Source organism: Adiantum capillus-veneris, chromosome 3 (genome assembly GCF_014529385.1).
Source record: "Adiantum capillus-veneris isolate H3 chromosome 3, ASM1452938v2, whole genome shotgun sequence".
Lineage (NCBI taxonomy): Eukaryota > Viridiplantae > Streptophyta > Polypodiopsida > Polypodiales > Pteridaceae > Adiantum > Adiantum capillus-veneris.
In genome coordinates this window covers 46,207,514-46,234,980 of record NC_140933.1, presented here as the reverse complement: position 1 = coordinate 46,234,980, position 27,467 = coordinate 46,207,514, and the positions used below count along the sequence as shown (strand labels likewise).

Genomic DNA, 27,467 nt, shown 5'->3' with positions numbered 1-27,467 from the left:
GGACAACTGCTCCCTCTTGTGCATATATTGCAATGTCTGTACATAGGTCAGCAAAGGGGTCATTTTTGGTTAGCTGGTTTGTGTCATAAAAAGGTGACTCTCGATGCGGGATATAGCATCCTACAACAAAGATCAAACCTTTTGATGAGCAAACCTTAACCCATATATAGCGCTTGTGGTCATCGATCTTGCATACCTCAACCATCTTTTGAAGCTCTTCCTTATACATTACAGCTACACCTCCTTGTCCTCGCATTTTGGTACCATTCCACCATACGGAATGCTTGATATATCCACTAATGTCCGGCAGCCTGCATGTGTTTTGTTCCCATGTTTCCAATAGGAAGAGTATGTCAGCTTGTGGTAGAATATCCACCAACCCTTCTCCCTTATGCCATGGGAAACCTCTACAATTCCAACTTGTTACCTGTATGGTCGTGATCCAATGGGTCGCGTGCCCCTATGCATTTTTAGGCGGTGATGCTAGTTTTTTCTCCTTGAGACGTTCCTCATATGCTTTCCTTCTTGCTGCCTGTTGTGTCGGTGTTCTATCTTCACTTACATAGTACTGAGTGCCTTTCAAGTAGAAGCGTGCAGTTTCCAAAATTATGGCCCTTTTGCGAGCATCCAACATTGTGCATACAACTGCCCTATGAGCATCAGTCTTCTTCTGACCCACTCTATGTGCCCCATATACCCCTGCATCTTGCATATCAAGCTTTTCTGCTAACAGGGTGGCAACGTCTACGTTCAATGACATGACTGTTTCCCCCTCAGGTTCTGGCATGCCTCGTATCACAATGTTTTGAAATCTTTTCTCCCTTTCCTTGTATTCGGTAGAATCCTCATGCGTATACATACTCTCATACGTATACATCTCTCCTGTCTTGTGTCCCATTGTCCTCTCTTGTTTCACTATTTGTGCCCAAGATGGAGGAGACCCCTCCGGTGCATCGGTTACATTATTGGTGACCTGTGTTATGTGACTGCCTTGTTCCAGCACTTGAGTTTGCAATGTTTTCAGGGTGTCTTCTTGTTGTTGAAGCTTCAGAGCTTGCAGTGCAATGGTATGATCCAACTCTTGGTTGCGTAGTGTCAGGTTCTTGAGGTCTTCATTTTGGCGTGAAATAACCTCATTTTGTTGTCGTACCTGTTCTTGGATAGAGAGTAGCAGTCGCCAAATGTCATGTGTAGTACATGTGATCGTCGTGTCCCTTGAATCCTTGGGGGGCGTGTCCTTCGGCATTGATTTAGAAGGCGATGAGCTCACTGTTCGACCGCTTCTGGATACCCTTTGATTAATGTGCGCTTATTGCATAGGTGGGGAAACATGCGGCAGTGGCTACATGCAGCAGTGAGACAGCGGGCCTGGTGCAGTGAGGCAGCGGCAGGTGCTACACCCGGCTGAATTCTGCTGCCGGGGGAAATCTACTAACGCTAGGGTAATCTGCTGTTGTGAAGTGGTTTTGTTGTGCCTGCTAATGCCGAAGCTGCTCTGCAATGCAAAAACGCCAAGGCTGATCTGGTGCAAAAACGTCAGAGTTGTCGCGGGGGTCGGTCTTGCTTAGAAGTTGCCTGTTGAGCAAGGTGCTCCTGCTGCCTCTTCTGCCAGAAAGTGCTAGCGCTAGGTTTCTATTTATACAACTTAGCAAAATTGCCCTACCTACTTTCCAACAAAAGTCACTTAAAAATAATAAGTGAAAAATGTCAGAAATAGGGAAAATAGGTCTATGCACTGTACAAATGCTCTTGATGGGTTCTGATGGAATCTGATGGTCATGCTATGTGCAACAAGAGGATATGCATCTAATCTAAGTGTCTGGACTACGAACAGACTCACAAAAGTGCCAGAACACTTCCTAATCTAACTAAACTGAACCCATGTCACGAGGTAGCTTGTCCACGGACACATAGGGTTGGATGCATCACGTGACAAAAGGTGTGGAGCGTTACTTTTTTTGGCCGAGACTCGAGAAGGATGTGGACGACTTTGTACGTAGTTGCTTGGTATGCCAGAAGGTCAAGTTTGACAGGCATAAAGCACAGGGATTGTTACAGCCTTTACCCATTCTCACCCGCCCCTGGGAAAGTATTGCTATGAATCATTTTTGATCTCCCGAAGACACAGTGGGCACGATGGTATCTGGACTATTATTGACAGATTTAGCAAGCAAGCTCATTTCATTCCAGTGAAGAAGACATTCAAGCCGGATCATTTAGCGAAACTGTTCATTGCCCAAATATTCAGATTACATGGCATGCCTAACACAATTGTTTCTGACAGAGATCCCCGGTTTACGAGTTTGTTTTGGAAGGCTATTTGGGAGAACATTGGCACACGGTTGCAGTTCTCGTCATCTTTCCACCCGCAGACAAATGGGCAATCTGAGATTGCAAATTCAGTTGTACTTGATTTATTGAAGTCTTATGTTTTTTATCAGAAGACTCAATCAGAAAAGTTTTTGCCCTTGGTGGAATTTGCCTACAATAACACGTTCCACTCTTCGACGGGGAAGGCGCCATTCGAGATTATTGTAGGTGCTACGAAGGTTCCACCCTTCCTAAGCACCAAAGATAAGATTTTTAAAGCCGACCAATTCTCGAGGGACTTGGACTTGGTCCGGGAGGCTTTAGAGAAATCTCAAGATAGACATAAGAAGGCAGCATATCGACATGGTCACGATTTGATATTAAAGGAGAACGATTGGGTGCTCTTACATTTTAAGAAGGCACGCCTACGAAAACGGAAAGGAAAGGAGCGGCTTTTTCCAAAGCTTCGCATGAGATACTATGGACCTTTCCAGATAAAAGAAAAGATAAATGATGTCTCCTTTAGACTGAAGCTGCCTGATACTTGGAGAATTCACAATGCTTTTCATGTGAGGCTCTTGAAGCCTTTTAAAGGCGATGTGCCCGATGATGGAGAGCCAGATGAGCAACCCGACGTGGAGGAAAGCTAGGAGATACTCATTCCAGAACAGATACTGACACATAAAGATAGAAAGAATAAAGATAAAGTGATGAGGCGGTTCTTGGTTAAACTATCCCGCATTGGATGTGAAGTGGATGGAGGAGGACCTAGCAGATACTCCTCATATTGTGAACTTTTACCTTGAAACATTAAGTTTAGCATAGTCTAGTCCGATAGAATCCCGATTTCAGCATGGGCGAAATCTAGTGCAACGGGTTTGCACAAGAGGGGAGTCAATCGGCTCCTTGGTCGACAGATTGCCCCGATATTTTGATATAGAGTCATTGATGTCCCTTTGGGTTTCACGGATACTCCTGAGCTGACAGTATTCTACTGTATGACTTTATGACCTGGAATTCCCGAAAATGATACTGATTGATTTGTACTTGACTTGTTTGAGTGCAAGAATTGATAGACAAAATGACTGCAGCATTTCAGTCTCAGAAATCTCTATAGACATGATTGCAATATGGATTAGTTAATCGGGCATCTATGAGGTCCCGACTGGATCTAGATGTGTCACAAATTGGTGATGTGGCTATCCATGGTACACAAACACCAGCCTGGCTGGCTGCTGCAGATTTCTGAACTATTGGCGTGGCAGGTAGCGTACGGACATTTCCGGATTTTGCGGCGCAGTTCATGGGAACTGTACGGATATATTGACGTGGCAGCAATGTACGACAGATTTTTGGCTACTGCTTTATTCTAGGCAAGAGGAAGAGAGAGAGAGAGAGAGAGAGAGAGAGAGAGAGAGAGAGAGAGAGAGAGAGAGAGAGAGAGAGCTTTTATTTAACTGCTTTATTTTTTCAAGGCTTTTTATTCACAGCTTTTGGGGCTGTGCTTTTAGCATCCCTTGTAAACCTATATAATAGTGGCTTGGGCTCTCACTTCTCAGAGCATCTGGACGCAGAGTCTAAGAGTGAGTCCCGACCACTCCCTTGTACTTTGAGTGCAGATTAATACAAAAAGAAATACCGAAAGGGACGCCAGTCTTTGGGGGCAATATCTCTGGGCACGGAACTCCGTCGGGCTAGTGTCGCATCAATTGTGAACTGTGAATTGTTTTGTAGTGAATTCTTGTGGTGTCGCGGTAGAATCTCGCCTTGGAGTGTCCAAGTCTATTACAGTGGTATCATTGCATAGAAAGATTCTTCTTTAACGGAGGATCCGATCCTTTTTAGAACGCGCACAGCTTGTGGGAAAAAATCTTCGTGTCCCAACACCGGACTTAATAGCCTCTTCGTGTCCCGACACCGGACTTATTACATCGCACATTGGGCGAGCTCAATTGTGAACTGTGAATTGTTTTGTAGTGAATTCTTGTGGTGTCGCGGTAGAATCTCGCCTTGGAGTGTCCAAGTCTATTACAGTGGTATCATTGCATAGAAAGATTCTTCTTTAACGGAGGATCCGATCCTTTTTAGAACGCGCACAGCTTGTGGGAAAAAATCTTCGTGTCCCAACACCGGACTTAATAGCCTCTTCGTGTCCCGACACCGGACCACTCCCACCCTTTTTACATCGCACATTGGGCGAGCTCCCATGTTCATCGCTTTGTCTTACAGGGCATAAAGCCATTAAAAATCCCAGATTACACATAGGTTTTGGTGAAGAATCTAACAGAGATGACACTTGTCAGTGGGAAGCCAAAGAGATGTTGAAGATCCGATGCGGGAACTGAAGAAAAGAATGAAGATTTGGGCAAATTTTTTTCGGACAAGTTTGCCAGAAAAGGAGTACAAGCGTCACCTGCAGATTGGCATATGTGTGAACAGATTGATTAGTAATACACCTGAAGAATTACCCAATTGATACGATTTACGGGGGATGGCGTGTGGCCATTGCTTTTACTCTCAGGAAGGGAGTAAAGCCGAAAAGACAAACGAGTGTAGAAAAAGCAGAACCTGTACTTGCAGAAAGACATGGACAAGCAAAGCACAAAGCAAAGCTTCAGAAAGGGCAAGAAAAAGGCAAAGAAGCCTAGATTTCGCCCAGTTTCTGACACTTCTAGCGAGGACTCATCCTCAGATACTTCGGACTCCGACGATCACATTTTTATGCAAAGAAGAACATCTTTTTTTAAGCCAACCAATATGACTTCCTCAAAGATAAAAGAAGAAGGTCAAAGAATTTAAAGAAGGTGGACAGTCGATTTGAATCCTGTTTTGGGTTCCGTGATGCTCGAACATGGCGGTTCACTCCTCTACTGAGAAAGGAAGCTCCGATTAAATGGTTGAAAGGCTTTTTATTTCTTCTTAGCTGACTCAGGAGTACGAACAAGATATATGAACTACTTAGACTCATCTTCGTATGACCCAAGGAGATTCTTTGGACGATTATTGTGAGAGATAATTGCGAAGAAAAGTGAATTTTTCCTACCCAAGATACACTTTTTGGGACACATTGTCTGGACAACAGGACTGCAGATGGACCCAGCCAAGATAGAGACTATCCATGATTGGCCCGATTTGAAGAATGTCCATGAAGTTATAAGCTTTTTGGGCTTGTGTTCGTACTGCAGGCGGTTCGTTAGAAAGTTTGCAGAGATTGCTTCCCCTTTGCACGTTTTGACACAGAAAGGAGTCCCTTTCTCGTGGGGACCCACAGGGGTGACTGCCTTTCAGACATTGAAAGAAAATTTGACTACAAGACCAGTTTTGACTTTGCCGGATTTGCAGAAGTCATTTGAAGTATATTGTGATGCTTATGGTCGTAGTCTGGGTGCGGTCTTAATGCAAGAAGGCCATGTCATTGCCTATGAGAGCCGATTGTTCTCAAGGCCGGAATTGACAGCACAGATTTATGAGAGAGAGCTTTTGGCGGTTATCCATGCTCTTACTCAATGGCGACATTACCTACTAGGAGCGGATTTTATTGTCTTCATAGACCATCAGAGTTTACGCTACTTCTTGTCACAGAAGCAGCTATCGGAAAAGCAAATGTGGTGGGCAAACATCTTGTCACAGTTTCACTTCCAGATTGTCCATGTGCATGAACAGAAGAATTCGGTGGTCTCTAAAGCCATTGGTTCTGGCTATTTCCACGATAAATCATAGGAGCTTCGAGGATATGGTCAATCAATATGCCACAGATACAGATTTTGCAGATATTTTCACTCGGATACGGAATGGGGAGATAGTAGCGGGATATTCCATTCGGGATGGCTACTTGATTACGAAAACCATGTTGTGCGTTACACAGTCGTTGAGGGAAAAGGTTATGACCGAATGGCACTGTCCACCTTTGACCGGTCACCACGGCATTGCTACCACATTGAAAGGGGTAGGGAGATACTTCTTTTGGTCGAGACTCAAGAAGGATGTGGACGAGTTTGTGCGCAGTTGCTTGGTATGCCAGAAGGTCAAGTTTGACAGGCATAAAGCACAGGGATTGTTACAGCCTTTGCCCATACCCACCCACCCTTGGGAAAGTATTGCAATGGATTTCAATTTTTTCTCTCTCGATAACACAGAGTGGTCATGATGGTATCTGGACTGTTATTGACAGATTTAGCAAGCAAGCTCATTTCATTCCAGTGAAGAAAACAATCAAGCCGGATCACTTAGCGAGACTGTTTGTGGCCCAGATCCTCACATTACATGGCAAGCCTGAGACGATTGTCTCCGACAGGGACCCCAGATTCACGAGTTTGTTTTGGAAGGCAATTTGGGAGAACATTGGCACACGGTTGCAGTTCTCGTCATCTTTCCACCTGCAGACTAACGGGCAATCTGAGATTGCCAACTCAATGGTACTAGATTTAATGAAGTCTTACATCTTCGATCAGAAGACTCAATGGGAAAAGTATTTACCTTTGGTGGAATTTGCCTATAACAACACAATACACCCTTTGACGGGGAAGGTTGCATTTGGGATTATTGAAGGTGCTACGAAGGTTCCACCCTTCCTAAGCACGAAAGATAAGATTTTTGAAGTTGATGAGTACACGCATGACTTGGACACGGCTTTTGCCAAGGTCTGCGAGGCTTTGCAGAAATCTCAAGAGAGACAAAAAAGGCAGCAGATCACCACTGTCTTGGAGACACCTCGTACGGCAGCATCAGTAGCTACCAAGGCGGCTGGCATCCCCTCAGTTTGAGTTTTGGTCAGAGATACTCACACGCTCCCGAAGGTCATCCTTCTGCCTCGGGTGAGTGGGGGTTGGTTTAGACAGTGTGGAGTACTCGGGCCTCCCGAACCAGTGCTTCATTTGCCGACAGATGGGCCATCTTGCGAAGGCCTGTCCACGGAGGAGACCACGACCTGCACCTCAACCTCAGCCCCAGCCTGCCAAGGCTGGGCCGCAGCCACAGCCAGCGGCACAGCGCACAGATGCAGAGCCACCCTCCGAGCCTTAGGCTCAGGGGTGGCAGCAGGCCTGTGGCTGTCGACGCCAGGGGCCACTGGCACTCAGAGTGGCCCTCAGGTGCCTACTCAGCAGCAGTGGGTTCCCACGGGGAACCGCTTTGGTCCTCTTGAGCAGGAGTCGTCCCCTACGCCAGCCTCCACCTCGCTTCACCCTCGACAGCCGCTCCCCCTTCACAATTCCCCTCCTCCTCCTCATCTCCCCCCGCCCTCTGCTCCCGTCGCCTCTCCACCTCGCCCCTCTACCTCTGTCGCCCCACCCCGCTCCTCTTCTCCTCCGCTCCCCCCAGCTCCTTCTCCCCCCCACTCCTGCTCCAGTTCCACAGTCGACTCAGGAGACCGGTCCCTCTCCGGCGGCTAGGAGATCTCTTGCCAGTGCCTTTGCCTCGAGTCGCCTAGCGAGAGAGGGTCAGCCCTTCTTGCAGCCCCCTCTGCAGATTCAGACATCTTCCCTTGCAGCTATCCCCCGTGGTCTGACGAGCATTGACCTCGACGCCGTTGGGACTTCTTCAACTACGGGTTCACTCGCTTTCTCGACGATTCTGCAGCAGACCACGAGGCAGCCTGCTTCAAGGTCCATGCTTTGTTCCTCGCCGCTAGGGGGACAGAGGCCTTGGACTCAGCATTTGGTTTCTCCTTCCCCCTCTGTGGTAGGGCCGAGACAGAGTGGTCCCTGGACTCAGTGTTGGGATGGTTGCATACACAGGTTCTCGAGTTCTCTCATCACATGGGAGAACTTGGAGTTACAAATTTGTTGCAGACTTTGTGGCCATTGGCCAAGTTTGCGGTGACACCCCCAGACTCAGCAGGATGTAGGCACATTGTGGTGTACTTCTTTGCTGATACGCAGTGTTTGCCTTGCTATGTATACATTCATGAGGACTCTTGGACAGAGGAGGTTGCTTTACGCACGGCTCGCTCAGCTTGGGCTTGGGCTAGGCAGTCACTGCAGTCTCGCCTATCTAGAAGACGCTCGGATGCAGATTACTCCCCATCCAAGCAAGCCTCGAAGATAGCCCGTCTTGCTGCTGCGGCAGCATCTGTTCTCTCTCGCTCCCCATGAGGATCGTCTCATGGAACGTGCAAGGACTAGGTAAGCCCGAGTTTCAGCGACAGCGGGGCCGATTGCGTCAGAGCTTCAGCGTTGCCTTGTGGGAGGAGAGATTGATCTCCTTATGCTTCAGGAGCACCATCTGTTGAGAGCCGCATTCGACGATGTGGTCAGATTTTCCGTGGACGATATGATACCTTTTGGTCAGCTGCTTTTGGACATGGAGGCATCCAAGGTGGGGTATGTATGACTATTGCGGATTCATTGCAGCAGGCCATTGTGGGCAGAGGGATTATTGTGCCAGGCAAGGCTCAGTGGATTACTATGCAGGTTCAAGGTGGCCTTGTGGGCTTCCTGAACATCTATGCGCCCAATGTGGCGAGTGCTCGTGCAAAGTTTTGGTCACAGATTGTTGAGTCTTTGTCGCAGGCCGACCATTGGTGTGTAGGAAGGGACTTCAACATGTTGGAGGACCCTTCTGGCAGGATTGGAGGCAGCCATGCAACTGTGCATGGAGTCGAGTTAGCAGCTTGGGAGAGGTTGTGTATGACTTTGAGGGTTTCGGATACATGGCATCACTCTAGCTTTGTAAGGCCTCCAGCCAGTCTTGCCTTCTCTAGATCGGACCGCAGAGTGGGAGGAGTGACTCTATCGCGGATAGATTGCTTCTACACTAGTGACCACTTCAGTGACTTGGGGGGATCAGTGGGCATCTTGGCAGGGACATCCTTCTCGGACCATGCACCAGTGATCCTCACATTGGCAGACAGGCAGAGGAGTGGGAGCACGATGCTTCGCATCCCAGAGCGGGTCTTGTTAGACTCAGCACTCAGAGAGAGGGTAGAGGCTCTCTGGACAGAGGGCATGGACAGCCAGGTTCCACCTGCAGACAGAGTGGCCTTAGGCCTAGCTCAGCTTAGCCACTTTTTTCTCCAGGAGTCTCTAGCTCGTCGAGCTGCAGCGAGAGAGGAGGAGCAGCGTCTCAGACGAGGCATTGCTTCACTACAGAGGATGCAGGAGCAGCATCCAGACAGTCCATGGTTGGAGGAGCAGTTACAGCAGGCTCGACAGGAGCTTGCTAGCACAGAGGAGAGGCGTCATGAGTTTGCCTTTCACCGACAGGTATCTCAGTGGACTCAGGTGGGTGACAGAGTGACAGGTGCTTTTGTTGAGACAGTGGGACCTCGGCGCTCGCATGCCAAGGTCAATCAGTTGAGGAGACCCGATGGGTCAGTTGCTTGTGAGCCTGAGGATATGCGTGCAGTTGCTACTGACTTTTACCGTGAGTTACTGTCGGCTGAGCCCCAGTCAGAGCGGTAGGATGCATGCAGGGAGCAAGTTTGGGCATAGATGCCTTGTCTTGTGACAGAGGAGATGCGCCAGAGGCTAGAGATGCCACTTCAGCTTGAGGAGCTGCACACGGCTCTTAGGGCCCTCCCTCGTGGTGGCTGTCCAGGTGAGGATGGGTTGACTCCCAGCTTTTTCTTGGAGTATTGGGACCTGCTTGGCCCAGATCTTTGTAGTGCCTTTCAGTACATTTTGCACACAGGAGTGATACCTGATAGCATGAGTGAGGGCTTGATTTACCTCATTCCAAAGGAGGGTGGCTCCTTGGATGAGATTCTACAGTGGCGCCCCATCACCATCCTCAACTCAACCTACAAAATTCTTGCCAAGGCTCTGAGCTTGAGGATTCAGCCACTTTTGGAGAGCCTTATACATGGGACTCAGACAGGTTTTGTCAAGGAACGCAGTATCCTTGACAACATCTTCACTTTCTAAGAGGCTTCTGCCCTGGCACCGCTCCGTGGGGAGGACCTTGTGATTCTTCTTCTCGATTTTGAGAAGGCGTACGACAGAGTTGACTGGGACTTTCTAGAGGGCACTCTACGCAGGATGGGCTTCTCAGATGCTTGGATCAGAGGGGTGTCAGCTTTGTACAGACAGGCTCACAGTCAGGTGCTTTTGGCAGGAGGTAGAGGTGAGCGCTTCACGCTCACACGCTCGGTCAAACAGGGTTGTCCTCTTGCCCCTCTTCTCCTGTCCATCAGGAGAAAGCTGTTACATTGGAGCTCAGCATGACTTTCGTTGGCTGGTAGAGTAGTAGTTGCCAACCAGGTGTTGTTGGCGACTATGTGGTACATCACTTCTTGCTAGATCTTCTCGAGTTCTTGTATGAGCCAGGTAGAGAGGTTGATCAGGAACTTCCTTTGGTCAGGTCGTGACACTCAGATTGCCCGAGCCAAGGTGGCTTGGTCGGTCATCACACTTCCTTGTTCTCAGGGAGGGCTTGGGATCATTGATCCAGCACAGCAGAGCAGAGCCCTTCTTGGGAAGTTTGTAGTCAGAGAACTTCTTCCAGGAGAGGAGCCCTGGAAGAAGTTCTTGCTGCAGAGGCTTCGTGCCAGGGTGCGGTGCCTCAATCAGGGGGCCCTTGGCAACCTTCGACCAGATGGATCTTTACAGAGTTGCGCCGAGTTGGTTTGAGCAGGAGACTGGAGGACCGCTTCACTGTGAGTTTGCTTCGATCTTGGGAGCTCTTACGGCGTGGCCTGGAGCAGAGACAGCCGACGTGCACGGAGGAGCGCGTACGGCAACCCCTCGTCTGGAACCCCATGGTTAGCACTCAGAGAGGCCACTTGGTTGGTAGTCGGCCTCATGTTTCTTGGGATCCCATGGCAGCAGGTCCAACGCGCTCTCTAGGTGACTGGCTAGAGTTCACAAGTTTGTCAGAGGAGGTGCAGGTTTCCAGCTACAAGGCATGAGAGGGGTGCAGAGCATGTGTCAAGACATCACAGAGTCAGTTCCAGCTGAGTGGCTCACGCCTCTTGAGCCAGTAGCACCCCGGTGGATGGGAGCCTTCACACGACTGGAGGTTCTCATTTCAGTCACGGCCTTCTCAGAGTCTATCTCAGCCTTGTTCTTCGAGCTTCAGGGTGGGGGACGATTACAGTGAGTTGCAGTAGAGGCCCTGCAGGTAGCAGAGTGCTGTTTCCAGAGGATCCGAGTAGTGGGCATCTGTGGGAGGACCTACGTCATAGACCCTGACCCAGCAGTTCTTGAGACAGGACACTGGAGACTATGGGCTTGGGAGTGTTGTCCGCTAGCACGAGTACAGTGGGATCCTGGTGAGTGGCTATGGAGGGACCCCTTCTCTTCTACAGACCACCCAGGAGTCCCTTTCTTTCAGTACACTGTTCGACTGGGACGTCAGATACTAGCAGCACAGAGAGAGGCCCTCCCCGCTGCAGCACGTCATTGGCAGGAGGAGGGTCTCACAGTCGAGTTCTTAGCAGACTTTTGGGAGAGGTTGTGGGACTCTAGACAACCGAGGCGAGTCACCTTGTTTCAGTGGTTGGTCGCACATAGAGCCACAGCAATAGGGAGCAAGGAGCTGGCTAGTGCATAGTGGTCTCTCGGCCACATGTGCAACTTGTGACCATTTGGTGGAGAGTGAGCGTCACTGTCTTTGGGACTGTCCCTCAGCCCAGCAGGTGTGGCTACGAGTTCTTCGGCTGATGCCTGCTCTCTCCACGGCTCAACAGTACACTTGGGGGGCAGCTGCTTGGTCCACCCTCACAGGCCCGGCACTTCAGTTTGAGCTATCTTCCACCAGCAGGATGATAGTGATGCAGGGGGGACGTCCTACACTCCAACATGCTACAGAGCTTACTCCACAGGAGTGGTGCAGTGAGAGAGGAGTGTTGGGAGCTCATCAGTGGCCTGACACTTTGGTTCATCTGGCGGGCCCGCTGTTTCCGCATCTTTGAGGCTCGTCTTGTGCCACCAGCAGAGACTGTTCGTGACTTTTGACTAGAGTTGATCCATAATTTCAAAGGACAGCTTGAGGGACTACAGGGCAGCTCCGACCGCATGCGGGAGCGCCGCGAGGCTCTCCTTCGACTCTGGCGCCCTCGGCCTTTCTACACCATAGTCCAGGGGGGGCTCAGATGGCACTATTGTCCACCTGTGTGGCTCTTCCCTCCTCCCATCTCTTGATTTAGCCTCATTGTATATATGTTATTTTTTCATTGGGAGAGTCTCCCCATCATTCTTGTTGTAGCCCTCTCCTGCAGAGGTGGTTGTAGCCCTATGGGAAGTTTTCATTAACTAATAGAAGGATCTTTTTCTCGGAAAAAACAAAAAAAAGGCAGCAGATCGCCATCGTCACTCGCGATTTGAAATTGAAGGAGAACGATTGGGTGCTCTTACGTTTTGAGAAGGCACACCTGAGAAAGAAAAAGGAAAAGGAGAGGCTTTTTCCAAAGCTTAGTATGTGATACTACAGACCTTTCCAGATCTCCGAAAAGATAACTGATGTCTCCTTCCGACTAAAGCTTCCCGACGCTTGAAGGATTCACAATGCTTTTCATGTGAGTCTCTTGAAGCCTTTTAAAGGCGATGTGCCCAAAGATGGGGAGCCTCATGAGCAACCCGAAGTAGAAGAAAACGAGATCCTTGTTCTCGAACAGATATTGGCACATAAAGACATAAAGATTAAGGGTAAAGTGATAAGGCGGTTCTTGGTTAATTCAAGTACTATCCTGCATTGGATACGAAGTGGATGGAGGAGGACCTAGCAGATCCTCCTCGGATTGTGAATCTTTACCTTGAAGCTTTTGGTTTAGCATAGTCTATTCCAAATGGAATCCTGAATTCAGCTTTGCCGCATATCTGGTGCAGCAGGTATGCACAAGAGGGGAGTTACTCCACTCCTTTGTCAATAGATGCCTCGGTTTTTGATACTAGAGTCACTGATGTCTCTTTGAGCTTCAGGGATACTGAGAGCTGACAGTATTTTGTTGTAATGACTTTATGAACTGGAATTCCTGATGATATGATACTGATTTGTTCTTGACTTGTTTAAGTGCAGGAACTGATAGACGAAATGAATGCAGCATTTTGGTATGAATGATCTCGATAGACATGGTTGCAATAGAGATTAGTCAATCGGCCATCTATGACATCCTCCTAAGTGGATCTAGATGCGATTGCTAATAGCATTGCCGATAAATCATAGTTTGAGATCCGAATGAATGTTGAATGTATTTGTCATGTGATGTCGTGTGATATGACTATCGATTTGGTACATGTGCCAGATGTGTGTTCCTAGTGCGTCGGTACTAACAGTCAGTGTCTGCTAAGACAGTTTATGGCTTCTGTCTGTTTTGCAGGCGTAATCGAGGGCGACTACAATGCTTTCAAGAAAGGGGTATGTCACAAACTGGTGACGTGGCTACCCATGGTACACAAACACCTGCCCGGCTGACTATTGCAGATTTCTGAAATGCTCATGTGACAGGCAACGTACGGACATTTCCGGATATTGCGGCGCAGTTCATGGGAACTGTACGGATATGTTGACGTGTCAACTTGCGTACGGAAAAGCAGTGTACGGCAGATTCTTGGCTACTGCTTTATTCTACGCAAGAGGAAGATAGAGAGAGAGAGAGAGAGAGAGAGAGAGAGAGAGAGAGAGAGAGCTTTTATTTCACTGCTTTATTTTTACAAGGCTTTTTATTCACAGCTTCTGGGGCTTTGCTTTCAGCATCCCTTGTAAACCTATATAATAGTGGCTTGGGCTCTCACTTCTCAAAGCATCTGGACGCAGAGTCTCAGAGTGAGTCCCGACCACTCCCTTGTACTTTGAGTTGCAGATTAATACAAAAAGAAATACCGAAAGGGGCGCCAGTCTTAGGGGCCAATATCTCTAGGCACGGAACTCCGTCGGGCCAGTGTCGAATCAATTGTCAACTGTGAACTGTTTTAAAGTGAATTCTTGTGGTGTCACGGTAGAATCTCGACTTGGAGTGTCCACCGATTATTCATGGTTTGAGATTTGGAATGATATTTGAATGTGATTTGTCATGTGATGTCCTGTGATGTGACTATCGATTGGTACATGTGCTAGATGTGTTGTTCTTAGTGCGTTGATACTAATAGTCACTGTCTGCTATACTGTTTATGGCCTCTATCTGTTTTGCAGACGTAAACGAGGGCGATTACAATGCTTTCAAGAGGGGGGTATGTCACAAATGGGTGACGTGGCACTACCCCGGATACACACAGACATGGATGAGACTCACACGCACGTAGCACACAGTATGGAAACCCCCGGATTTGCGCTAGCTACTACTGACGTGGCATCCGTACGAAAATCCATGAATTTGCGCCACAAAATCCGCTAACATGCTGACGTGACATGCGTACGGACAACAATACGGAATTCCTGTTTTTGCGCTGGTTGAAATCTATGCTGAGATGTTTTTGGGGCAACTATTGGGCCAGTTGCTTTATTTTTGAAAGCTTTTAAGCTTACTGCTTTTGGGACTCTCCTTTTGAACATCCCTTCTAACCAATAAATAAGTGGGCAGGGCCTCACTTCTCAGAGCATCTGAACGCAAAGTCTGAGAGTGAGAACCCTCCCACTCTTTTGTACTTTGAACACAGATTAATACAAAAAGAAATACCGAAAGGGGGGCGCTAGTCTTTGGAGCTATCTCTAGGCACGGTACTCCGTCGGGCCGTGTCGAATCAAGTGTGAATTGTGAATTGTGAACTGTTTTGAAGTGAATCTCTGCTGTGTCGCGGTAGAATCTTGACTTGGGGTGTCCAAGTTTGTTACACCCCCTAATGCTCTGCTTATCATACTATTCGGACACAGATAAATTCCCAAGTTACACTAGAAAACTTTACCCGTACTATTTTTTGATAATTAATTACTACCAAATGTATAAGTTCATAAATTCATTCTGTGTGCACAAAAATCATTTTCATATTATTTGTAGCCGTAGCTAAAATATTACAGGAACCAGTCCTCCTTTTGTCTTCCCTTTCTCTGCTTGCTCATCTGCCACTTTCGAACTCTCTAATTTGTCCTCAACCTGCCTCTTTGGTGCTCTATTAGGCACTTTGCACAACTCTGTCCTTGCTCTTCACAACCATAACATTAAACACTTGCCCGCCTTATAGTATTTTGCACCCTACGCTTCTGATAACTTCGGGCTTGTGGGTTTCCTCTTTTGCTACTTGCCCTTCATTTTGCTAGAATTGTATCCAGTTGCGGTGGACATTGGCTTGTCCGAAAAATACGTAAGTGCCAACGTGCATTCCAACTCCTTCCTTGGCATGCCCCATAGGCCTTTGTGAATTTCCACAAGTTTGTCGGTGCTTCCACCATGTCTAGGCATTACCCTACTGATAAGACACCACTCTTCGTACTATAAAGTGTTCGATGAAACAGCTTCTCGAAAAGACGATGCCAAACCGCTGTATGAATGCAAGGGCTTAATGGGTGTCCTTATGCCTTGAAAAGATGTCAAACTTGAGTGCTTGCCCACCCTCCTCGAAATCCTTGGCCTTCTTGCCTTATTTCTCAAGTTGGTCAAATTGATTCAGATGGCGTATGTCTTCGCTTCTTCCCATACATCGGCTTGTCAAACAGAACTGTCAGAATGCTTGCAGTGCTTTCTAGACTTTTTATGGGATCTTCTTTTCTTGCTTTTCTTGTTCTTCTGAGACTTTCTCCGCTTCCGATGCTTCTTGTCCTCTTCACTGGAGTCAAAGGAAGAGGAACTCTCTAAATTGTCAGATGATGACAACGATGAGCTGGCATCATCCTCAAAGTGAACATGCTTCTTAGGTTTGCTTGCTTCTTCAATAGTACTTTCGAAAAAATAGTCGGGATAGTCTGTTGATCGTCACTTCTTCCAAGAAGTCTCTTTAGTCTTCACCAATTTATTGACCTTATGCTCAAGCTCAAGAGTATCGTCAAATTCTTCTTGTGAGTACAGTTTTGATTATTTGCATGTAACGGGTTAGGCACCACGTGCCAACGAAAAAGAACAAATTGAACAACTTTTAAGCACTTCAAATAACACTAAACTAAAAGAGATGCACGACATATGAGACGAGGGGGCGACGGAGTTCCACCCCAAGAGAGCATTAGCCCCAAACCCTGGCGCCCCTTTTGATATTCTTTATATTGCTTCAACAAGGTACAACTCCCATGGCTATGCTCTATGTCTCTCGCAGGTAAACTGCAGCGAGCCCATGGGTCATATTTAAAAGCCCTTGGCTTCTAAAAGCACCTTACATGAAAAGCATTGAACCCAAAAGCTTCTCATCCAAAAGCTACAGCCAAAAGCCATCAGTTCGATTTGCGAAAATCCGTACAGCTGCCACGTCATCGGTCAACGCAAATTGCAGGTAATCCATACAGCTACCACGTCATCAGTTTTTAGGCAAGGGTGTTTGTGTGTATGCGTCTGGCTTTATTTATTGTCCTGTGTCACGTGGGACATCGTCCGAGTTGGTGGAAACTCTTCTTTAAAAATAGGCCACTCAGCGGCAAAGTTGGTAAAACTTCTTCTGTTGCTGTTACTTCTTCTTCTACTTCTACTCTTAGGGTTTAGGCCCCTCAGCCGAGATCTACAAGTTGGCTCCATTCTTCAGTGGCTTGACACGTCAACAGTTTGTGACATTTCCAACTTCTTGACAAAAGAGTAATCGTCCATGATTACCGGATATTTGCAAAACAACTCAGGTTAACTCAAATTCGGAGGGTCATTCCGAGGGACATCCTCATAGACAATCAATTTTCTCATTCCAAATCGGAGCTCTTTATATCTTGGATCGTTGACTTTCCAAAAAATCTCATCCAGTAAGGAGTATATTCTCATTCCAGATCGGAGCTCTTGATATTCTGGTGTAGCAAAATTAGCCATCACACCCAAATTGCGCCGATCTCTAACGGGTGTCTCGATGCACTAATTTTGCATACCCAAGCAATCTCACCTAATTAGGAATATTTGTCACAAGGCGGGCTCCACGTGCCAATAGAAAAGAACAGACTGAACAACTTTAAGCACTTCAAATAACAACTGAATTGAAATGGAGAGAGAGAGAGAGAGAGACGACACGCAACACGGAGTGGCGGAATTCCACCCCAGAGAGTATTGGCCCCAAACCTTGGCGCCCCTTTCGGTGTTTCTTTATATTGCATCAACACAGTACAAGCCGGTACTCGAGACTCTGCACCTTCGTACTTAAGCATGCCAGAGAATGAGCCCTAGCCTCATATTTAAAGGCCCTTGGCTTGAAAAGCAGTTATAGTAAAAAGCCTTTAAAACTCAAAAGCTTCTAGTTCAAAAGCAAAGCCAAAAAGCTGCCAGCGCAATTTACGGAAATGCGTACAACCTGCCACGTCATTAGCCAACGCAAAACGCGAAAATCTGTCTACTGCCATAGGGTTAGGGTTAGGGTTCTACAGTTTTAGGATTAGGGTTTCCAAAATTAGGGTTTGCAAGTTTTAGGGTTAGGGTTTCCAGCATTAGGGTTTCAATAGTTAGGGTTTCTTACAAAAATTAGGGTTTAGGCCCCTCGGCCACTTCTGTACGTTGACTCCATTCTTTAGGCTTTGACAAATCAGCAGTTTGTTACATTTCTCCTTCTTGAAAGAGAGTAATCGTCCGCGAATACAACATACCTACAAAATAACTCAAGTTAGTTCAAAAAAATTTCCGAGGGTCATTCCGAGGGACATTCCGAGGGACAATCAGTTTGCTCTTTTTATTAAGGAGTTAGCTTCTCCTTTCTGCTCTTTTGATCAAGGAGTTAGCTTCTCCTTTCGGTTGTTTTGATCAAGGAGTTAGCTTCTCCTTTCTCCAAATCGGAACTCTTGATATTCCGGCGTAGTAAAATTAGCCATCACATCCAGACCGTACTGATCTTCCACGGGTGTCTTGATGCACTAAAATTACATACCCAGGCAATCTCATCCAATTAGGAATATTCAGTGGTTGGCACATCACAATGCAACACAAATGCTCACATATGCATGTTACAAGACATAGAAACATAAAGCTGCCCGATGAACACTCCTCCCGCATAACCTAACAAGGTCTGGGCCAAGAGATATTCAACGACTCCCTCATCACTCCTCCCGCATAACCTAAAAAGGTATGGGCCAGGAGATATAGAGGCCTTTTACAACCAAACGCCCCCCAGACGGTGCTGAGAGTAACCACTGCTCAGACTTCTTAATACTCCTCCCGCATAACCATCCAAGTCCGGGCCAGGAGTCACAACAACAATTATTTTACAAGCATACAACCAAATCAACGAAACGCTCCCCAGGAATCGGCCTGCGTCGTTCCGAGGTTCAAACAATACCAAAACAGTATATCTCACTTCTCCACCCGGGAGTAAAATCACCAATCATTGAAACCAGTATTAAACCAGAGTCAAACAATTCAAATCGGCACCAAAACAGGTTCAAAACAAATACCATCCATTTCAAACAAAGTTTCAAACAATACTTTCGTAAACAAAGTTCAAAAGTATCTAACTATAAAACAACTAGAGAGTTCATTCAGGATTTTGTTCGGACAACCGAACTTTGAGGACGACTTGCTTGCTCTTCTGCATCACAGTGATGGTTCGGTTCCGGACTTGGAGAGTCGCATCATTCTTGTCATGCCAAGGCATGCCTAATAGAACATCACAATTGTCCAACTTCATAATGTGGAAATCAGCTTTTCCATGATAATCTTAAATAGTCACTGGAAGAGCACCAATGAGCGGTACTACTTTCTGAGTTTTCCCTGTGGCTAGCTCACCTTCAATTTCTCCACCCTCTGCATCATAATCAAAGTGCATCTGCTTTAAGAATTCTGGATGGATAAAAGTCTTTGTAGCTCCGGGGTCAAAGAAAATAAGGGCTTTGAAACCATTGACTTTGCCATATGCTCGACACAATTCGTTCGTACTCTCAAGGCATATGCCATAAATATCAGGAACTAGTCCAATAGCGGGTCTAGCTCTCTTAGCAGGAGGTGGCGTTGGGGTTCTGTCGACCGTTGGTGCGGGCGTCGGCTCCTCTGGTCTATCAGTGCGTTTGGGACAATTAGAATGATTATGCCCTGTTTGAAAACATCTAAAGCATCGGCCTTCTTGTAGTAAGGTGTCTCGTTGTTGAGGCGTCAAACGAAGTCTTTGCGGTTGATTTTCACGAGACTCTCGAGAATTTGTTCGTTGTTGCCGAGAGTTGTGGTTAGTGGCCGGAGATTCTTCTGTGGTAAACTCTAGCTTTCCCTTCATCAGTTTGTAGCCGGCCGCGGCATGGTCCATAAGTTCTTGCATGGTAGAGACTTGCTTGGATAGACAATATTCCTGCAATGGTGATGGTAGTCCAATGGTGTATCGCTCGCATTGGGCCTCCAAGGGAACAGATCTAAAGGACACCGGAAGGCACACATTGAGAAACCTTTGGTTATATTCGTCCATGGTTTCAATGGCAACTGGCAAGCATTTTCAAGTTGCCCCATTCTCCCAAAATCCGCACTTCAAACATAGAAGTCATGTAACTACGTGCAAAAACTGTCTTGAAAGCTTGCCAGGTCCTTGGAGCATGCGGTTGTGTCGCGATTGAACTCCACCATTGCATAGAATATCGTTAAGAAATCCCGCTGCTCGAGAAATCTTGGATTCTTCTGTATAGTTCCCTAAAGCATAGATGTTGTCGAATTGTTGTAGGAACTGCGATGCTTTCTTGCGATCTTTCACCCCGGAAAAAGTGAAAAATTTGACTGTCGTGCCACCATCTTTGAAATCTTTGGGTTGGTTTGGCGCATATCCCGGGTATGGATAATAAGGGTATCCATATGGGCTCCAACCATTGTAGCCTGGTGGCGGCGGTGGTGGTGGAGGTGGGGGGAATGGCTGTGACAAAGGCGGTTGCACTGGATCAGGGTCAGATGGCTGCACCATATTCTTGAAGACTCCCCCGATCGGGACAGACGGCTGAGAAGGTTGCCGGTTGGAAGCTCTCGTACTTTCTGGTGCCGGAGGAGGAGGTACCACCTGGGGCATCAGAGGGGGCAACATGTAGTCAAAAATTGTTGAAAACCTTGCAGCATTGGAAGATTCTGCTGAGGATGCCATGAAAGAATGTCGTGAAGCTCGTTGAGCAGAAACTGCAAATATTCTGCTGAATCCATGAATTCCAAGTATTGGGTTCTTAATTGGCTTATGCCCTGTAAGACACTACGGTAAAGACGAGAGCGCACCCAATGCGCGATGAAGTAAGGGTGGGAGTGGCTAGTAAGTCCGGGTTGGAGGGCGAAGATATCCTCAAATAAAGCTCTATCTGCTCTTTTGTGGGACCGGTATGCTTTCAGAAAAGCACACGCCTTATGCTTTGATACCATTGTCACAAGGCGGGCACCATGTGCCAATAGAAAAGAACAGACTGAACAACTTTAAGCACTTCAAATAACAACTGAACTGAAATGGAGAGAGAGAGAGACGACACGCGCACGGAGTGGCGGAATTCCACCCCAGAGAGTATTGGCCCCAAACCTTAGCGCCCCTTTCGGTATTTCTTTATATTGCATCAACACAGTACAAGCCGGTACTCGAGACTCTACACCTTCGTACTGAAGCATGCCAGAGAATGAGCCCTAGCCTCATATTTAAAGGCCCTTGGCCTGAAAAGCAGTTATAGTAAAAAGCCTTTAAAACTCAAAAGCTTCTGGTTCAAAAGCAAAGCCAAAAAGCTGCCAACGCAATTTACGAAAATCCGTACAACCTTCCACGTCATCAACCAGCGCAAAACGCGGAAATCTGTCAGCTGCCTTAGGGTTACGGTTAGGGTTTCTGCAGTTTTAGGGTTAGGGTTTCCAAAATTAGGGTTTGCAAGTTTTAGGGTTAGGGTTTCCAACATTAGGGTTTCAACAGTTAGGATTTCTGGCAAAAATTAGGGTTTAGGCCCCTCGACCACTTCTGTACGTTGACTCCATTCTTTAGGCTTTGGCACATCAGCAGTTTGTTACAATATTCACTGGTTGGCACATCACAATGCAACACAAATGCTCACATATGCATGTTACAAGACACAACGAACAACGTCGTTGAGCACTCCCACGAGACAGACGGTCGGCGATATGAAGCTACTCAACGGCTACCTCGTCACTCCCCCCACAAATAACCTAAAAAGGTCCGAGCCATAAGCTCAAGGGACCAATAAAACCAAACGCTCCCCAAACCACACCATGCATCGCTTGGAGGAATGCACCAAGAGTAAATCACCAAGCATTAAAACCAGAGTCAAACAATTCAAATCGGCACCAAGACAAGTTTAAAACAGATATCATCCTTTTTAAACAAATTCCAAACATGATCACCAAACAAGTTCTCAAACAAAATTCAAAAAACTACTAAATCAAACTGAAAAAGCATTTTGGCTCGAAAGTCGCCTCAGCTTCCATCTTGAAACTTGTACCAAATTAAGGTTAGTTTCCTTTTATCAAATTGTGGCCGACCGCAACATGGTCCATAACCTCTTGAATATTTGAAACAGGCCTTGACAGTCAATGTTCCTGTGATGTCACGAAAACTAACTATGCAAAACATCAAGACAATTTCCAAGTAAAACATCTGCGGCACTGATCTAGAGATTCGCTAACTGGAACAGTAATGAAAAGCATTTTGCAAAGGTCTTCAATGGACATAAACTATAAAAATGCTCAAAAAAGCTAAATACCCAACATTCATATACATTAGCTGTCAAACACTGCAAATGCTGCAAGCTTTGACTCAAAGCTCAGCTAGTCATTATACACGTTCTGACATTTCCACCAATAAAACAGTATTGCTATTTTATATACTATGTCAAACCAAAGAAATAAGACTTTCCACAAATTTTTTATATTATCAGACTTACAACCAAAGATTGGATTTTATTACCTCCTGAACTTGATGCCAATATGAGCAAAGACTCTCTAAGGGATTAACTGATAGCAATATTCACATAAAAAGATCACATACCCTGACAGACACTTTACACCTACATACTTGATTGTGAGCCCATAACATAATGAGCGAGTTTCCACATCCACTTACTTGGAATTGAAGACACATCGTATACTATGTAGCAGCTCTATAGCTTATAAAACAAAAAAGAATGCCCTGTACACTTCTTAAAAAGAAGGCGACTCCTCGATATGCACAATAGTAAACAACAGTGAACTTCAAAACTATTTGCAAGCAATCATTACATCCTGCACTGTTTGCTTATTGAACTAGTAATCCCCCCATGGACACAAGTAAACGATGCAAGAAAGTCTACAAATGAAGATTAAATACCTGTTGATTGATCGGCGCGCCACCGTATGCCACTACTACTCTCAAGCCAGTTCTGAAAGCAAATTTTTTAGCTTCTTCATGGATCTGTTCTTAAACCATTGGAGCAAAAGAAAGTGGTTGCTCAGTAATAGTGCTGATCAAAACTCATAAAAGCGTACCACAAAACATGGCATACCTGCATTGACAATTCCCGAGTTGGCGAGAGTATGAGCGCAAGGGGAAAAGCTGTTCTACTACCTCGAGGGGGCCTGGTAACAGGGGGGCCATTTAAGATGCCTGCTATAATGGGGAAGCAAAAGGCTGCTGTTTTTCCTGAACCTGTTTGTGCACATGCCATTAGATCCCTGCCTGCCATTGATATAGGAATGGCATGCCTCTGCACAGGCGTAGGTTTCACATATTTGCACCTCTTGATGTTCTCATTTACAGCGGGTCCAAGGTCTATACCTGCGAATGTATTGACTGGTGGAGGCACATTCTCCCCACTGGTTTCAACAGGAATGTCCTCATACGCATCAAAGTTGATGCCTGTATTTTCTTGCTCAAAGAGCTTTTCATCAGTGGAATCATCATTTGCAAAAGGGTTTACTTCTCTATCTCTATGGGTTCCCCAGCTCGGTTTATTGCCCCAGCTGCTCCCCGCACCTGCACCTGTGGGTAGGGGGCGCACAGGAGTATTAGCATAGTTGGCGGTTGTATTGGCATAGTTCGCAGTTGTATTGGCATAGTTTACCACTGGAGTAGGATACGTGCCAGCAGCATAGTTCCCTCTTGCTCCACCGCCACCCCATGCTCCGCCACCTGTGCGAGGACCAGTAGATCCTACCAAGCTTGGAGGAGCAGGCTGCTGTGCCTGAGGAACAAATTCTGGAGCTGAGGCCTGGGGAATGCCCCCCTGCTGCCTCCTGAGGTGGGGGGGCACGTAGGAAGAGCGTGGGGGCACGCGAGACTCACTGTTGTTGCTGTTGTTGTTGCTGTTAAGGGGAATGTTTGAGTTTGTGTGGGCGCTTGTGTTGTTGGCAGCTACATGATCAGCTGCCAAGCTATCAGCCCACGATGATTGCATGCTTCGGAAAAGATCCTCCCGTGTCTTCCCAAACCAGATCTTGGCGAGACTGCTGATGCTGCTGGTAACGGCGAAGTTAAACTCGATTTGTCTGTGGACGTAACGCTACTTCTGCGACCTTGAAACCCTAAATCCTGCTTGTAAGCGTACTACGGCAGCTGCTCCACGCTCCCGCTTCATAGAGTCCCTTAAATCTCACTTAGCGAATAATAAGATGTCAGTATAAATCATACTTTTAGCAAGGTCGAGGCAGAACATTGTTCCGACTACAAACTTACAAAGAATGTTAAACTAAAGGGTAAGGGTATTTGCCCACACGGGTTACAGTTATAAGTTATCCCCTCCATCCTCCACTACTTCCATCCTCCACTACCTGGTGTAATTAGGCTGGGTTCAGACTTAACCGGCGGAAAAAACAAGCCTTCCTAAATGTGCCACCGCCTAGTGTGAACAATGTGGAGGAGGAAAAGTGGAAAAGTGAAGGGGGCTGAGAGAGGCCATCAACTCTTCCGAGGGGAGGGGGGTCGGAAGAAAAATGGAGGGCCCGGCGGAAGAGTACCTCAACTCCAACCAATCAAATTTCGCCATGGAAGATCGATGCCCCTTTGCATTTTTCTTTCGCCGCCTAGTCTGAACCCACCCTTAGAGTTTGGGAACCTTACCCCCTCCCTTCCTTGTGTGTGTGCTTGATGAGAAATCCCCATCAAGTGTCACTTCTTTCCACTCTAACAATTAACCCCTCCCGTGGAGACCCAAGGTCATCTACAGCAGACAAAGGCACTTCCTTTCATTGAGCAAAATTTAAAAAAGCAAAACGAGACAAAGGGCAATCTAAATACTAACCTCTATTTTGTGTGGTTGTGGTACAACTTTTAAATTACATGGGATCCAAATCACAAGTGACTGCTAAATAAGTTGATGAAAGGAAGCAAGAGTGTAATCTTATATCTATTCATATATATTTTGCCTTGAGTGAACATGCCTCCATTCGAACACAACAGAGAATTGACTTCAAGAAGACCCGTCTCGACTTCCATAACCAAACGAGATGCCACTACCTTGGAATCCCGATTGTTTCTTTGAAGCCATTAGGAGATATAAAGCCACTAGTCAGGCTAAAAGACAAAAGTAAAATTGGGTCTTATAAGACTTCGAGACCAAGAATCAAGTTCGAAATAAGCAGACTGTCCTCCCAGCATACCATCCGACTAGTAGAGTGTTCACTCAGGGCATGTAAGCAAGACCTAGCAAGAGGCACTAGCATATACCATGATCGTGTACAAAGGTAGGTGGTTGAAGAGTGTTGAGATGCTATAGTAACTATGTATGCAAAATGTAGTGAGCTTGGTAAGACAAAAGCATTGCTTGACATACATCATAGGAAAGATATCGTTACATAGACTGCTCTGTAGGGACAAAACCATTGTGCTTTACATTGTTTTGAACAAATGTAGCATGAGGGGGTCCTTGTAGATGTGGTGACATTTGTCAGTGCTTAAAATGTTTTAAAAGTTGTTGATGGCCAAACAAATCCATGACCAAAATGGTAGGGGTTGTTACAAAATGATGGTATCTTGGATAGTGCGCTCGTTAGTACATATGCCAAAAACGATGGGTGCTTCTCATTGCAATAAGCAAGAAATCTCACTCCAAACATAGAAAAAAACATTGTAGAGCGATATGGAACAGAGCAAGACTATACTCAAAGTGATATAATAGACTTCATACCTGACGAAAGCCCAACTAAACTCATAGGACCAATACAGACTCTCATTGGTAGCACACTCAAGTCCAAGCCCAGGACTCATGTGTACAATGGGGGTGTCGAGGCTCCAACTGTGTAGGGAGAGTGCAGGTGTGTAAGTGTTAGACTAAAACACAAGACTCTAGACTCAGTGACTCATACGATGCGTCCGTATCCCAAACATAAAGGGAAGCCAGTGGCAAACACAAAAATCTAGCTATGCCTATCTCTGAATTTTGGTGGCAATGAGTTGGCCATGGTGTCCTCCAGACCTCCATGGCCATGTGTCACTGCCCAGGTGAGAGTCCACCTAGTGTGAACCAAAGGCTAATTGTAAACATATTCCAAAGCCAACTGAAATTGTTGTCCAAATCATGTGACATTGTAGCCTGCTAAAGGTTGCCCACCACAAAACCATTCACCATCTCGAAGACTGGTGGTATAGCTAGCTACTAACTCTGCAAGTAAAATCGGTGATATGTACTATGGAAAATGGTGAAAAAAAACCATCAAAAAACTAATGCTCCAATGATGTAGAAGGGCGATGTGGAGATGGGGACCATGCATATAGGGAGAATTGGGGTGAAATTTTGGATGAGGGTACATTTGACTGGACTTGTCGGCCCCATAAGCAGCAGGTGGAGGGGAGGCAACGTGAGAGGCAAAGGGGGGGGTGGCTAATAGCTTGGAAAATCAAAAAAAGGAGAAGCATAATATGACAAGTTTGGCTATGAGAAAGCAATTGAACGTGCATGAGCGCATAAAGGACCCACATTAGCGATACTGGAGGGAGCTCTTGGACATAGGAGAGCTCATTGGTCTCTCTAAGTTGCATGTGTAGAGTTTGGACTACACTTTTGAGATCTTTCCCTGTCTATTCAAAATTCTAATGCAATCCTAGGACTACACAATCAATACATCTCTCTCCATGACTCGTTGATGGCTGCTCCTAACCTCCCTTTGCATGCTTTCATACATTATACCATGCAATCTGTGAGTGCCCTGTAATGTGAGTTGCACATTCGCAATTGCCTAAATGGATTTTCTATCGATTTCTAGAAGCTTGTCAGCCTCAGACAACAAGTTATGATATTGGTCCCCTTGCCATGAGGTAGCTAATGTAGTAGTAGGCATGTTGGTAGTAGGAGGCACTAGTTGACTAAGAATAGGAGCAACGTTAACCTATGGCCGAGCGACGGGGATGGTGACGATGGGTGGGGGGAAAGTAGAGGTTGCCCCGGAAGTCCTCCCTAGGGAAATCAAAGGAGTTGTAGTGAGGAGTGGGACCTCAAAAAAATTGACCTGAGATTCGAAGAATGGCAATACCAATAGGTCCGTTAGGATCTCTTATCACTTGAGCTTTTTTGTGCGTGGTATCTTTCCCTAGTGGCCTCTTGGATGTACCCTACCTAGCAATATATTCATCTCCCTGTGTTTGAGTGCACTTTGCACATGTAGCATACTCTAAACCACCCAATTCAAAATGGGGGCTGCATAGCAATTAAACTTTTCAACATTTTCTTTTCTTTGTGTCTAGAACTGCTTTGCCCTGTCTTGCATTGCCTTGAAAAGCATTTGGTGAAACAAATATGGCCGACAATGGCAATGGCAATGATGGTGCAAATTTTCTTCCAAATATGCCTCCTTTGACAGCTTTTCCAAACTTGGCACATAATTCTACATATTTTTACTGCTAACAGAGGGAGACTATTGCTCAAATGGTAGTTGGTGCTCTTTATTACGAGTGAGGACCATTACAATAATGGCAATGAATATCATTGAGATCAATTAGCAAAAACTATCATAGGTGACAAACTCATTCAAAAAAAAAAAGTTGTCATGAGTGAATTTCACATTTGCATATAGTTCCTTCATGCGTAGATTGTTCATGTTTCAATTAGATACATACGCAAAACACCCAATGAGCTTTCAACATCAAAATCTAGCTCTGTAATCCTTTGTCTGCATCGAAAAAGAGACAGACTCAGTCTGTGGGGCTGCATGGTGCAAAGAGCCTGGCCAAGACTTGTCACTACGAGTGGCACTTAGTGGTTGGAGATACAGAAGCACTCCTAGAGCACTCAACTTGTGTAGCTTGCACGGGGTCGTTGCGCATGCATGT

General features: G+C 46.3%; 2 protein-coding genes across 2 annotated transcripts in view; both read right to left on the bottom strand.

Moving 5' to 3' along the window:
• The window catches only part of LOC147460853 (DEAD-box ATP-dependent RNA helicase 52B-like), an 87,402-nt gene extending 63,590 nt beyond the window's left edge, over positions 1-23,812 (bottom strand). Inside the window, exons 1-2 of the mRNA XM_086508541.1 lie at positions 22,711-23,812; positions 22,536-22,619 (exon numbers count right to left, since the gene is read on the bottom strand). Of these exons, the coding sequence (XP_086364667.1) occupies positions 22,536-22,619; positions 22,711-23,601 (975 nt within the window). The 5' untranslated portion in view covers positions 23,602-23,812. The remainder of the gene's footprint in view (positions 1-22,535; positions 22,620-22,710) is intronic.
• LOC147460854 (uncharacterized) lies at positions 461-2,036 on the bottom strand. The gene has a single exon (XM_086509646.1). It carries the CDS (start codon positions 1,244-1,246, stop codon positions 461-463), a length of 786 nt encoding a protein of 261 aa, XP_086365772.1. The 5' UTR covers positions 1,247-2,036.
• Positions 23,813-27,467: the final 3,655 nt, after the last annotated feature.